The sequence below is a fragment of the Stegodyphus dumicola genome, chromosome 5 (assembly GCF_044657685.1).
Source record: "Stegodyphus dumicola isolate Sdum_Otavi_A_Nest chromosome 5, ASM4465768v1".
Classification (NCBI taxonomy): Eukaryota; Metazoa; Arthropoda; class Arachnida; order Araneae; family Eresidae; genus Stegodyphus; species Stegodyphus dumicola.
This window is the reverse complement of record NC_140772.1, coordinates 138,368,049-138,382,709: the sequence shown is the minus strand read 5'-3', so window position 1 is coordinate 138,382,709 and position 14,661 is coordinate 138,368,049. Positions and strand designations below refer to the sequence as shown.

The 14,661-nt window shown below is 28.1% G+C and overlaps 1 protein-coding gene across 5 annotated transcripts in view; it reads right to left on the bottom strand.

Annotated features, from left to right (window-relative positions):
- The window catches only part of LOC118190192 (protein Obscurin-like), a 735,887-nt gene that overhangs the window by 85,552 nt on the left and 635,674 nt on the right, over positions 1–14,661 (bottom strand). For all 5 annotated transcript variants that reach the window (XM_085817109.1, XM_085817110.1, XM_085817106.1 and 2 more), the window contains 4 exons: positions 12,199–12,374; positions 3,916–3,984; positions 2,163–2,327; positions 147–350 (listed from right to left, as the gene is read on the bottom strand). In XM_085817109.1, coding sequence (XP_085673235.1) covers positions 147–350; positions 2,163–2,327; positions 3,916–3,984; positions 12,199–12,374 — 614 coding nt within the window. The remainder of the gene's footprint in view (positions 1–146; positions 351–2,162; positions 2,328–3,915; positions 3,985–12,198; positions 12,375–14,661) is intronic.

The window sequence follows — 14,661 nt, the reverse complement described above, 5'->3', positions numbered from 1 at the left end:
ATACTAATAAAAGACAGATGTAAAATTTCATACTTAAAAAAATAAAAATGACACTAAATAATAATTAAGACTCCAGTAAAAAGGCATTCTTAAGAATATAGTATAATATTAAAAAAATTATCTTTAAATTTAAGAAATTTGATCACCATATTTTGTTAAAGGGGGGTGCTCTATTTCATAATCCTTTGGCTTGAAATCACTTGGCTTTGGAGGCTCATATATTTTGTTTCGGTGAGCTGTGGTATATGGTGAAGGATCACTAATTCCATGTTTATTTGTAACACGAATTTGGAATTTATAATCTTGACCTGGCTTCAGATCACGAACATCACAAAGTGTGTCTTTCAGTCCTAAAAATTCAATACAAAGTAACTTCAGAATCCTTTAAAAACTGTTACTCAAAATAAACATCCAGATTTACACACTGATAAAACTTAACATTTACATTCAAGAAGTGACAGCTCATTTTATCTGACATAACATAGGCACATATTTTGATACACAAATAAAACTGAAATGGAACTCTGCATTCTCAAAATTGATACTTTAAATTTTGAGGAATAAATCATGTTCAATCTCACAATAAATTTTTCTATTTTTATGTATTTATGTACTTTAGCAGTCTAAATAATAAGCAAAAAATAGTCTTTAACACGATTTTAATTTAGTCACTAATATTTATTTCAAAACTAATACTAAGCAAAAGAACATTATTAGGCATATGTAAATAAAATTATACTTAATGAAAATATAATGATAGTGCATTTAATATACATTGAAAAATACTCAAATATAGGTTTAAAATGCTCAATTCCTACATATATTTTGATTTTTAAAATTTAAGAATGGAAAAAATTCAAATTAAAGCTACATAAATTGCTCTTTTTGACCAACACATACAGAAGTAATAGAGTATAAGGAAATTTAAGTTGATCCGTAAAATGACAGACAGAAATTAAGAAGTATGCAGTTATTATACTTCTTAATTTCTGACTCTCCTTTTGTACAATAAAATACTTCAAGAGATGGTAGGAGAAAAAATCTTTTTTCCCAACAAAATTATCACAAAAACTTTTTGTGGCTGCAAATATTATACTGAAAATTATGCACACACATAATGTACATAACATGCAATAAAGAAATTCACTTTCTGAAAAGCAATATCTATATTTATATATATATCTATATAGCAATATCTATATTTATATATTTCACTGTAGCAATATCTATATTTATATGATGATAGTAAAATAGCTACAATGAGGATAGGAAGTAGGATAATGGTGGGCTTGTATTAAATTAAGAAATAAGGAAAGGATCTTCTGGGTCATATTCTTCAGAAAATGAGGGGGGGGAAATGAAGTTTTCCCGTCTTTAGCCTTTTTGTCCTATGATGCAATAGAAAATTTTTGTTTTTGATGTTAAAGAAAATTAACATGAACCTTTTCCCTATTCTTAACAGTTCATAAGCTAAAGATTCATTCTTATTATAAAGCTAGGTTAATTTTGGCAAAGTGCAATTTTCCCCCTTATTTTTCCTGTATCCACAATTTTTACTTTCTTCCTAATTAAAATATGCATCTCAGTTTCTCTTAAGCTTAGAAGCACTGGTAATATCACAGTTCTTATGGTTTGAAGTAAGAAATTTCTTACTACAAAAGCTGCAATAAAATGTTGCTAATGAGAGTAAGGATACTGCTAAAAGCAAAGCAGAGGAAAATCACATGGGAAAATGTGTTAAGTGCAAGACGGGAAAGACAAATGCTTTGATCACTGATAGTTATAGTCCTCTGTTAATAATTTTATAGCCATCATGAACTAAGAAAAGCACAATTTTGAGGAGTGAGCTGTAACTTGGAAATGTGTATAAGGTTCCAAAGCTGATCATTTTCATCACCTTCCCTGTTTAGTTACATTCATTAGGAAAAAGTATGCATGTTATGGAGGATGGAAGGAGACCCTGTTTCTATCTCCACAATGTACATGCATACTGTCATAATTACCATGGCAATTTAGCACTTGGATTGTTTAAGTACCTATATTTCAAAATTGACCATATGCTGAAACCAAGGATATGACTGTATATTCAAAATTTCAATATTTTAAAACTCTCTCATATGCTCTATACATATTAAAACCATTTTACAACATTATTTTATAACCTGTTTTGTATGGTACCCATTCTCCATCAGGATGAGAAGCCATTTCTAGCTGGTATGTTACTGGCACTCGAGGAGCATTAGGCACAGATGGTTTCCACCCTAATGTCAGAGAAGTATCATCCATCCGTACAATCCTTGGCTTTTCAGGTAGTGGAACTGGAATTCCTTAAATTATAGCATACAGTTTTAACATTTATGGGGGAAAAAATATATATATATCCAAATCACTGATAACATGACTATTATTGAAAGTATTTAGTTCTGCAGTAATATAAAATTTGACATGACTAGAAAATGAATTTAGCCCTTTCAATTATTATAATGTTAATTTCTCAATTGTGTAATAATGGAAATCTTGATGACGTGGTTGAGATTTTTCAGACAGCATTACAGATCATTTGGTGTCATTGGTGCTAAGCAATTTTAATACTTATTTCTTTTCATTTTCTTAGTTAATTGCTAATGCAATAATATCAGAAACAAACTATGCTAACTTAACTTTTTTAGTATTAAATAAGTCTTAGAAGAAAACCAAATATAGTTTTTTTGTTGCTGTTTTTAGCCCATCAGATTTAGCAATTATTTCATACTTTTTGGATTCTGTAATTTCAAACTCAGCTTATTACAAAAGCACGAACAACTACATTCATTACAATAATCTTTTACATAAAGACTAACTTGCCATTTTTTATAATGATTAATAATAAATTAAAATTTTCTTCTCTGATCTGCCCATTAAAAATATAAACACTACAAATTACAAAAACAAATGCTAGTGACTGGAAGTAATGTTGACGCATTAAAATATGTAGCCTAGTTAGAAAACCAAATCTTTGCATAAAAAGGCAGATAAAAGTAGTCAAGTAGTAAACAAGTGATAAAAAAAATATCAAGTAAAATGTAAAGGCAGATAGAGGGTACCAAAAAAAGCAGGTTTATTAACAGATTAAATGTGCAAAAATGGTGCATTGAGATGATACACGCAACTATCAAGCTTAAGTTAAAAGCATTTGCATCATTACACGAACATAGAACTTACATTACAACTTACATGGCAGTTATTTACTTATAGGGCTGCAGATGGAAATAGAGAAGTTTCTCACAGAAATTACTTGGGCCTCATTCTTTATATCTTAATTGAGTAGCTGCTCCATTTTAGCTGAAGCCCCATGGATACCCTGCATTCATGTAATGATGCACACTGCATAAAATTTGCATATGGAATGGTGATTTATGCCAGCAAAACACTTAACAGTATTACGTAAACTTCAAAGAATTTACACAATATGCTAAATTGTGAATATAAATTATAATTTAAAGTTGATAAAATTTCTAGGCACACAAGTCATCTCTCCAATTACTTTGCTCCAAAAATTATGAAAATCATCAATAATTATTATATTTCTATAATTTTCTTTTAAAAAGCATTTTATATTACCATTTTAAATAACTTGAAAACTGAAGTTCTAGAAATGGTATTTCCTGTTTCTAGAAATTATTTCCCAAATGCTACTATGATAAACTTTGAGCAACTAAAGCAATTATGCTTTCCTCTGCAACTTATATTTGTGGCCACAATAGTAAAAATTAATGTATGACATACTTTTTCAACTGCTTTTTACTAATGTATAAGTTATGCACATTATATAAAATGGCATATTTTAAACAAAACTCATGCTTTTCATAAATTAAGAATATAGTTCAATAGATGCAGTTCTCATTAAGTAAAATATATTAAAAAAAACAACTGTACCTGTTTTTTTGAACTTTTCAAAATCAACAAATTGATCACCAATTGGAGTTATAAATTTCATATCCAAGCCTATGGGAGAAAAAGTTTCATCAAATAAGCAAAATAACTAAGTTGAAATATTCATATTATATATAAAATGAAAACGTAAAAATAATTTTAAAAATTATGTTTTGGAATTCAAAAAGTGATTTTTAGAACATGATTAATCTGAACTACATACTCTAATCAATCACATGCAGTGTGTGCTCCTGTATGATTAAAAATCACTATGCTCTAAAAACCTAAAAGCTTACTTTGGGTGGAGTCTTATGCAAAAGCTGCATTTTATAATTCTTGTTTTAAAAGTTTTTATCTTAATACTTTAATGTTTTAATCTCAATATAATTTTATTATAAAGGAAAAAAAAAGTTGCCTATATATAATGCATAAGTTGAATTCATTTTGATTTTGCAACTATTTACTGCAGAAACCTAGCTTATTTTACTTCAACTCTGTTTATTATACTTTAATTAAGAAGTATTAGAGTTAGTCTTTCTTAACTGAAATCACTGCATCATCTACATGAGTGACAAATTTACTGTCAGTGAATGAACTTTGTATCATAATATGATTAACAAAATCCTAGCATTGTGTCGAATATAGCATGGTGGGCGAAGATGAGCAAAGTTGTAAAGTTTATCTTATTATTCTCATATTATGTTCAACATCATTGCAACAACAACAACAACAATGGGGGGGGAAAGAGAATTATAAAACAAGAAATGGATTATTGAATAAGCTTTAACCCAACCAAAGATGAAAATTATGCAATAGTTATTTATTGCTCTGTTGCACTCACCATGGTCAATATTTTATAAATACATTCCTTGTAATGCTAGCACATTTATATTTTTTATGGCTTATAGAAATAATATTATGTAAAATTTTAATTCTTTTGTGATAAATTAAGATTGATATGACAAACTGAAAATATTCCAACATTGCAGAGGTGTGTGAATACAAGTGCACAATATCTTGATGAAAAAGAAATTGTTAAAAGAAGTAAGCAAGAGGAAATGGCAAAGAATTAAAACCAGAAGTTCCCAGACACTTATATGTGCATCATGGTCTGTAGTTGAGAGATAATGACAGCACTAAAAGCAAGGAGGGTGGAAAGTTACAAATTTATTTGGTAAAGTTTTATACTGGGAAGTGAATTCCACTAAAATTACAGTAATCATAACCAAAATGAATCAGAAAATTATATCAGATTTTAATTTTTATATGTGAAAGAAAAAAAGGAGGGAAATGATTTTTATGCTTTATCTAATAAAATTCAGACATGTTGCTACAAGTGTTTGAATTCTGCATACAAAGTGTTCTTCATAATTTTATCATTTTCTGTCTTGAGTTCATTCTCACTTTATCACATCTGAATTGCATATATTTTGGAAAAAATTGCTCATATATTAAATTCTAACTTTGTTGAATAAACTATACACTATTTTTATGTTATTTGCTTCTAAGTTGTGATTGCTTCGCTGTTTTATAGTTCTTGGCACATTGCAAAAGTTGACATATTTCGAAGAATTTCTTTTTTTTTTTTTTTTTTGAAGAAGTTGTATTCCATAAAAAAATTGTGATAATACAAAAAGAAAACTCCACATTAGGTTGAATCCACATTAGGTTGAGCCACAAACTCAACCTAATGTGAATGAGAGGGTGATAAATTACCTTGTTTTGGAAGGAATCTCAGACTAAGATGCTAGGGATCTTTAACTAAGGTAGGACTAAATTAATATTCTAAAGGCAATTAAATATATCATTTGGAAAAAAAAGGGGGGGTAAAAATTTTAATGAATTTTGTTTTGCTGAAAGAACTAACCATCTGTCTATAATAATAAGAACCAATTAATGAATTGCTTCATTGATAAACATACTACTGTTATTGAAAAAAACAAAAACTTCTGCAAAAAATCCATTAATTAATTAAACTAAATGGACTAAAATTGCTTTGCTGGAGACATTAAGTCTCTAGCAAAGCAATTTTCTGTTGAGGATATTATTTTGATTAAAAATTCCATACTGCTGTTGATTCCATTGAGTGTTAACATGAACAGAATCTGATACTTCAAGGTCTGTATTAAAATTAAATGCATTCTAAATTAGAAACCTTGATTACTTCAATGAAAAATTTCAAAAATTATTTTAAATATAAAAGATGCTGATTAAGCGATATATATTAAATTAGAGATCAAACCGAAGATTATAAAAAATAAAATTAATTTCTGCAAATTATGGAATAATATAAAATATACCATAATTTATTCCTTAAGATTTAAAATTTGGAATAATTTTGATTAAATCCATATAATCAAAAAGGCAAAAATAAGACAAAGAAAGAATTCAGAAGATAGTGAAACAGAATCAGCCAAAGTTAATCTTATTTTCTGCGCACCTGGTTAGAAAACAGAATTTGAAAAATGCAAGCTTTGAAGAAACAAAACAATACATATTGTGAAACTTAATATATAAAGCAGAGAAACTTTCCAGATAACTAAAAATTTGATTAGATTGATACACCAGTTAACTGTGATCAGCAAATACAGTACAACACCACAAACTCAACCTAATGTGGATGAGAGGGTGATAAATTACCTAAAAATATAAATTCTTGCAGAGAAGGAGATAGGTTATTCACAGCTCATATTTCCTCCAACATATAAATCCATGACAGTTTTATTAACAGTTTCCCCTTTATCCCATCTTTTTAGGCATCTATTAATTTCCATTGTAATGTTAATTCTTCCCTGGCTTCTTATTCAAAATTTTGGTTTGTATACTGCGGGGGGGGGGGGGAGTTCTATATCTCCCATTCTACTGGGCCGACTGACAAAATTCAAATTGTGGTTTTCATGTCTCGAAAACGCGACTTAAGATATATTTAGATTTATATATAGCATCGTTCTAACATAGGTATTTTGATTTAGAAGTCAAACAACAAAAATCAGCATTATATTTTCAAATTTTCACACTGTCTAAATTAATATTTGTTTAGCGTGTTATTGTATCTTAATTATAGGTATTTTGACACAAAATCAGACTTTTTCGAAAATAACATACCAATTTTTTTTCCATATTTCGATTCAATGACTCAAATTATGCCTAGATATTAAATTTTGTAAAATTTGGTGCGAAATTTACGGAGAAAATCAAAAATTTATCTTGGCAAAATTTTTTCAGTTTACGCCAAGAATAATTCGGTTGGCGAACTTCTTAATATGTGGCAACTTATTTACCTTTCCCTTCCATTATGCAGGAGCGGAAAAAAAGGCACCTCGCTCCTACCTAAAAAGGTAGGAACAAGGTGCCGTTTTTACTTCCAAGTAATTTTAGCAAAGTGTCTAACCTACATTTGATGTTTTATTGCTTTCAACAAATGTGCCACATTTCAAAATGGGGCAATGTATAAATTCACGTATATCTTCGGAAATTTTGAATAAAAAAACTGTATTTTTTTTTTTTTCTTTGCAGGCATGCTTAGAAATACGTCAACTTTAAGATGATGGCAAAAATTTTATAGATTATAATTCAAAATTTTTTTGAAAAATTATTTAAAAATAAATCATAAAAAATTGGGCGAGTTTCATTTGAAATGAACCTAAATTTCGAAATGTGAAAGGAAGAATCAAATAAGTTTAATAAAAAAAAAAAGAGATTAATAAATATATACCAAACTCAAATGCAGCACAACACTTGCAATACTGAGAAACTCTATTCAAAGTGAGCTGAAAGTTTAACATATAACTGGTTACAGACATAAACCTTCAAGAAAACCTACTAATAGTGAATAGCAGAAAAAAATATGAGTAGCAGTAGCAGTCAACAGTGGCTACCTGACTTTCTTTTCAGATATTTTATTATTGAAAAAGGAAATGGGTGGGTTGGCATTTCCTCAAAAAGAACAACAACTAAAATCAAATTCATATATAAATTTAATTATACAGGTTTCAAAAAAATCGTCGCATAAAGGGAAAGAGACAAAAATTGCAAATTTAGACTACATAACAAATCAGAACAGAAGAGGAACCCAGACTTTAATAATCATAAATATGTACTGTAAATTACTACAATATAGTAATTAAAATGTACTTACACTGTTCACACTATAAAGGCAATGTTAGAAATTATTATAGTTACTAATAAAACAACCCAATTTTTTCCAAAGATAAAGTCCTGTTTGAATACCATAAATTATTTAACAATTAAAAAAATATTGTCAAATTATACAAAATGTTAAGTATTTGGGAGTACAGTTTACGAGATTCTACTGTACTAGATGAGAAATACTAAATAATTTAATAATTTTGATTTATCCTTTTTCCCTTCAGTATTATTAAATTTTGTACTTTTCAATTTGTATTTAAAACACAGAAACTCTGTAAATGTTATCATGCAAAATTTGCGGAAAATAAAATACTGATCTAAAAAAAAGTTTTGAAACATTCTCCAAACCTGAAAGATTTTGTTCTATTCAGATTTCTTTGTGGAAATGTATTAACAACCTGTACCATAAAAATGATAAATTTCTGTTAATAATGCTTTAGATTCTATTTTATGTAATAAGATATTTCTGTTTAGCCAAAAATTTAAGACCTGCACTATATACGAAATCATTCATTAAATACTTCAATAAATCATTTGCGTATAAAAAGTACAAACAATAAAATTTAAATTAATATTTAATTGACCAAATCAAACTTTGTGATATTGTGAATAAATCTTGTTGAATATCAGTTCATCTATAGCACAAGATGATAATGGAAAGAGTTAAAGTATTAAAGACTCCCCCCCTTCTTTCTTTTTATTCAGTTCAATTTATTTATTTTAGTTCATTTAAATTGGTCGCTAATTTAATCTAATTTAGAAATAATTTACTGTAAGTTAATGCAAAGAAATCTGTGTAAGTACTTACAAAACTTTCATAGTTATATATTCATGTAATTAAAAATTAAGCATATTTCAAGTATGTATTTACAGATAGCATAAATTATGACCAGCTCTGTTATTTATGCCTTTAAAATTAAACAGTAAAATAAAACTCTTTTTCAAAATCTAGTAACATATCTCTATAATTTGATATTCAAATTGCTATTGTAGACATTGTGTATTCCACAATTTCAAATGTGCTTGTATAAAAATTTTACCAGACAGCCTTAATCAGAAGATTTAAAATATTTAACTGTGTGCAGAAATAATAACTTGAAAGCCTGATGAGCATAATAATATATAGAATTTTGTTCAAGTTTTGTATGTTATGTTATGGAATTAACAGTGTTGTCAAAGTAATGATGCTATAAAAAGAAAATAAGTCAAATAGAGAGTATATAATTCAAAGAGCTCACCAAAACAAAAACATTCACAAAAGCCATGTGTTTAAATTGCCAAATTGATTATAGCAGTGCATTATTATGACAACACTGCCTTTTTTATAAAAAAATTACAAGCAATAAATTAAGCAACACCATTCTCATATCATGTAACTTTAATTCTCGTCAAAGAAAGTTACAACCAAAAAACAGTCCAATTTACTATTACATTGGTAAAAAAGATAAGCAAAATAAAGAATAATTTAGTCTATTAAAATATACACATTTGCTAGAAAAATTAAGCACATATAAAGGAAAATTATGAGAAAATTTATATGGAGATGTGAATTAAGCATAGAGAATATGCACAAATCATGCAAGAATTTCATTTTGGTGAGCTCTATGAAATTGTAGAAACCAAAAATTTAAAATGTCATAGAGATAAAAGTTGCATTATAAGCTATTATTTTAAGGTTTGAAAAAGCTCATTTGTTGATTGAAATGTTAGAATAAGAAGATAGTTAAATGGATATTAAGTATTTTAGGTAAAGTAAATTAAAAAAAAAAATAAATCTATCTTTTGAGCCAGAAGGTTAAGCAGGATCTAAAAATGCACTATGTAAAATAACAGAGTTCATTCTAGGTCTAGAAAAGAGCAACAGAGAGAAAAAACTGATATTTATTTGATTGAAACTATTTTTAATATTCAGGTATAAAAACTTACATTTTGAAACAAAAGAAAGTTATTTTATTAATACGTGCACTCCATATTTTGCAAAATAAAACATGTTTTTATTCTTTTTTAGAGCACAAAGTACTCTGCTAAATTCAGCTTCACCGATACAAATTTAAGTGTAATGATATAAATTTACAAAGAAATAAAATGTTCCCAAGCTTAAAATAATGTGCTAACGCAAGTTTGGATAAATTGTGTTGCCTAACAAAAGCATCTAGAATGAATGTCTTAATCTAGAATGAACTCTGAAATGCAGGCAGTCTAGGTATAACATGTTTAAAGATAAACATGTGATGATTTAAAATTCAAATACAAAATATAGTACAACTAAGAAGTATATACATTAAATCCATGTGACATCGCTGTCAAGCATGAACAAGAGGAACTAATCTAAATGAAACATTATTTAAATAGTTTGATCTTTACAATTCTACATGACTAAAGGTATACATATCTTACAAACTAAACATGTGGAACTGTGGGAGTAAAGTTTAATAATGAAATAAAATTGGCGAATAATAATAAAAAAAAAAAAAAAAAAAAGGCCAAAAAGTAACTTTGAATATTTATAGTCTAGAATATCAATCCCTTCTTAAAGATAAATTTATTTCTTTCACTGAAAACTGTACCTAACTGATATTGATTTCCATGGAGTAAATTGCTTTAATAAACCTTTATGTTTATCTCTGCGTAATTACTAAAATGTTTCCTTGTGGTATTTATATCAGTCTGCTTTTTTATAAAAGCCCAATTTGAAATGAAACATCATGGTAGTGTAATGTGAAAATCCATTTGTATAACTATTAAACAGCATGAAAAGTATGCAGTTATAAAGATATATGATTCACAAATTAGGATAAGAATTTTCTTTAACTCCACCCCATAAATTTTCATTAAAGTGACTTAATTTCAATCAAAGTCATCATGAATTTCTAAAACAAATAAAATAGATCAAATTAATTAAATGAAACTATTTGGCAGAATATGAAATAACTGTTATATAATTGTTACAAAATGAATAGACACTGTTGATGCACATGATATGGGATAAATTTTGATGCATAACAACAATGTGTGTTTCAATGTTTTTAACAATCTAAATCAGCATTAATACCCTTTAAAAGCCATTTGTGCAAAAATCATGTCAGCACTAAAATCATTACTGAGGACAGATTTTTATACTAGCAAAAAGTATTTTTCAGCTAAATTAAATTTTAGCTGTTTTCATGACATCACAGTATTCACAATTTCATTCAGAACTCTCCACCTATCTCCTTCCCAAACAAACAAATAAATAAAAACGAAAATGCAAAAATGATCTTTCTCTCCACATCCACCTCTGTAAGAAGAGTGATGTTAGTATCTACTAAAAGACAGAAAGTTTGATTTTTTTGGGGGGGGAGGAAGGACTAAATTTTTTTTATGTGTTAACAGTTTCACCTTTACAGTGAAAAAATATAACATAAAAAATAAAACACTAAATCACTATAACAAAGACTGCATTTGACTATTGTTAACTTTTACCCTAAGCTGAAAACCAGTCACACTAATAAAATCAACTTTAAAATTTAAATGAATAAACCTGTTTTTATGTAACTGTCAAAATAAAACAGAAAATATTTTTTTTAAATATTTAGTGTTTTTGTTTGACAACTTTGTAAAACTTCCAAAACAAAAAATAAATAATATGGTACAATGAATGTGATTCTAGATTATAGTTATTGTTATTTGTTTTAGATTAAAAATTTATAGTACCTCAAAATATTAACATACAAAAGAAAATTGTTTATCTGCAGCACTTGTTTAAGTACTGCAATATTAAAATTAAACAGCAATACTACAATATTCAAAAGTTACAATTAATTTTTCTACATACATAATAGTTATAAGTTAAATGATTCAGCAAATTTCAGAATGCTGCTGTTAAAAATATCATTGCTCTCACAGTTCCATCTGTGCTTTCTGAAAAGAAAGATTGATCCCTTAATTTTAATAATGGAATACATTATTCATCACTGCACTTGCAATTAACTGTACATTTATACAAAAAGCCTTCTACTTCTGTCAGTTTATTTTCTGACAAACAATAGAATTCGGGTGGCATCATAAATGCAATAAGAAATGCAAGGGCACAAATAGCACCCAAAACCACAAGGAGAACAGTTTTAGGAGTTAAAATGTCTAACAGATTATCCTTACTATCCGGACATAGTTTTGCACTACTTGTTGCACTTCCATGGATGTTAGATATTGTTACACTGTAGGTTCCATAATCAGAGGCTTCTACATCCCGAATGATTAATCTGAGTATTCCAGTTGATTCAAGTTCCATTTTATGCCTTGGGGATGGTTCCAAAGGTTTTCCTTCTCTTACCCTAAAAATAATGGAAAATCATTCTTAAATAAAGTATGAAACAAATATTTTTAGAAATATGAAATTTTTAAAAATATACTTTCAAACTAACATTTGATAACTGTTTAATATTTGATAACATATATTGGAATGAAATATAAAATACTTAACACTCTTAAAAAATTTCAATATTTTAAAATAATGCAATGTAAAAACAAATATCTATCACCAAAATAAAAATGATGCTCATAACTCATTCATTATATTACTCAGTAATTTTATTACAAGAGACTCTGTTATCATAACTAGCTTCTTAATATTTTTGGGTTATTGTATCTAATTATTTTCATCTGATGCGCTACAATTTGCTGATCAACTTATGGAGGGGAGAACAAAAATAATGCATTCACTATCATATTTAAAAGCAAAAAGAACATTTTCTTTTTTATAGTAAGCTAGTTAGTTGTGCCCTTTGGCTTTAAGAAAGAAAAAAAAAGCTCTTACAAGGTGTTCTATTAAACTAATCAAAATTATAGTTCCACATAGTCCTTAGTACTGAAATATATATATAAACCACGGAAATGTTAAGTACTACAAAAAAGAAATATTACAATTCTATATCTAAATGAATACAACATAAGAATAAATTAAAATATCACAGATATTTACATGACAGTTAGTCTTAGTTAGTGAATTTTATCTATTTCACAAGCTACAATTTAGCAACTTTAATAACAGTCTGCTTTTGTAACAGTTTACACTATATCTTTCCAATTTACTATTGAAAGAGTGAAAAACCCAGACATTTAACAAATGCTTTTTACTTTAAACTTTCACACACAGTGGTATTTATATCACTTTCTACAGAGTACTGGAATTTTTCATGTGTAGTTCCCCAAAACACATTTAGAGCTGCAGGTATGGCAAATTCCCATCTCATAAACAAATATGACTCTTTGTAAAAATATCTTGATCATATATGTCAGTTGAACATACCAATGAAGTATGGTCTGCTGTCATGACTAGTGACCGCCTCTAAATTTGCTCTGATCTTAATAATGGTGCAGATGGTAATTCATCAGAGGATACTAACTTTTTGCTGATTTCTAGACTTTGCTGGGTTGCCAAAGAGAGAAGAGTGGTTGAAAAACCAAAGTGCAGAATAGGATTATAAAAAAATTATTGCAACAAAACAATTTTAGGTATAATTACACTCAGCTTATTATTTTTAATACTAGGTCATCCATAAAATTTCGTGAGATTTTAAATTGAAGAGTGTTTTCTACTAATTATTTTGTTGCAGTGATAAATAGTGACTTTGACTGAAGCTGATGTTTAAATGCAGGCTTTCTGCTCACATTGCATAATTCTAGCAGATGTTATGGCATATTTTTTGTTTCAGTATAGTGCTAAAAATGGAGAACCCAAAACTGCATTTTTGATAGATTATGCCCTCTTATTTTAAAAAAGGAAAAAATGCTAGTCAGAAAGCTCGTAAAATTTGTGCTATGTAAGGACAAAGTGCTGCTTCTGAGAACACTATTCGAAGGTGGTTTGAGAAGTTAAGCCATGCAAATTTCAGGCTTGCAGGTAATACCTGCTCTGAATGACCATCCTCTGTAAACAAGGACTTATTAAAAGAAGCTATCACTGAAAATCCACACTATATCATTCAAAAAATATCAGAGAGAATAAATCAAGACAGTCAAAGTATCAGACAGAGATTCCAAAAAGTATAGTATGTGATCATCTGAAGAAGATATGGTATGTCAGCTACTATGATGTATGGGTAACGCATACTTTAAAATAGAAGAGAATATGCTTGCTTGAATTTTATTATGCGAAAAAATACAGAAACTTCTTTTCAGAAAGGACTCATTATTGGAGATGAGAAGTGAATACACAATACTGTTACAGAAAAGAGATCCTAAGGAAAGTCAAAAGGAATTTCTTTAATAAAATCTAGAGCAGAGGCAGGCAAAAGCAAGCCTAACTCTAGAGCAAGGATGGGCAAACTACGACCTGCAGGCCAGCTCCAGCTTGCTGCAAATTAAAAAATACATTTACAAATTATGATATTACTATATAATATTATAAATTAAATATTACTCTATTACTATACAATATATAATATATATATATAGTAATATGAGCTCTTGTATAGAGCTCATACAATATATATTATATATTGTATAGACTCATGCCAAAACAGAAAGCGATGTCACATGATTGGTGCAGAAAATGAGTTCATGTAGAAGAAGTCTGTTATTGCATTTCACTGACATTTACCTGCACATTTTAAGCTCCAC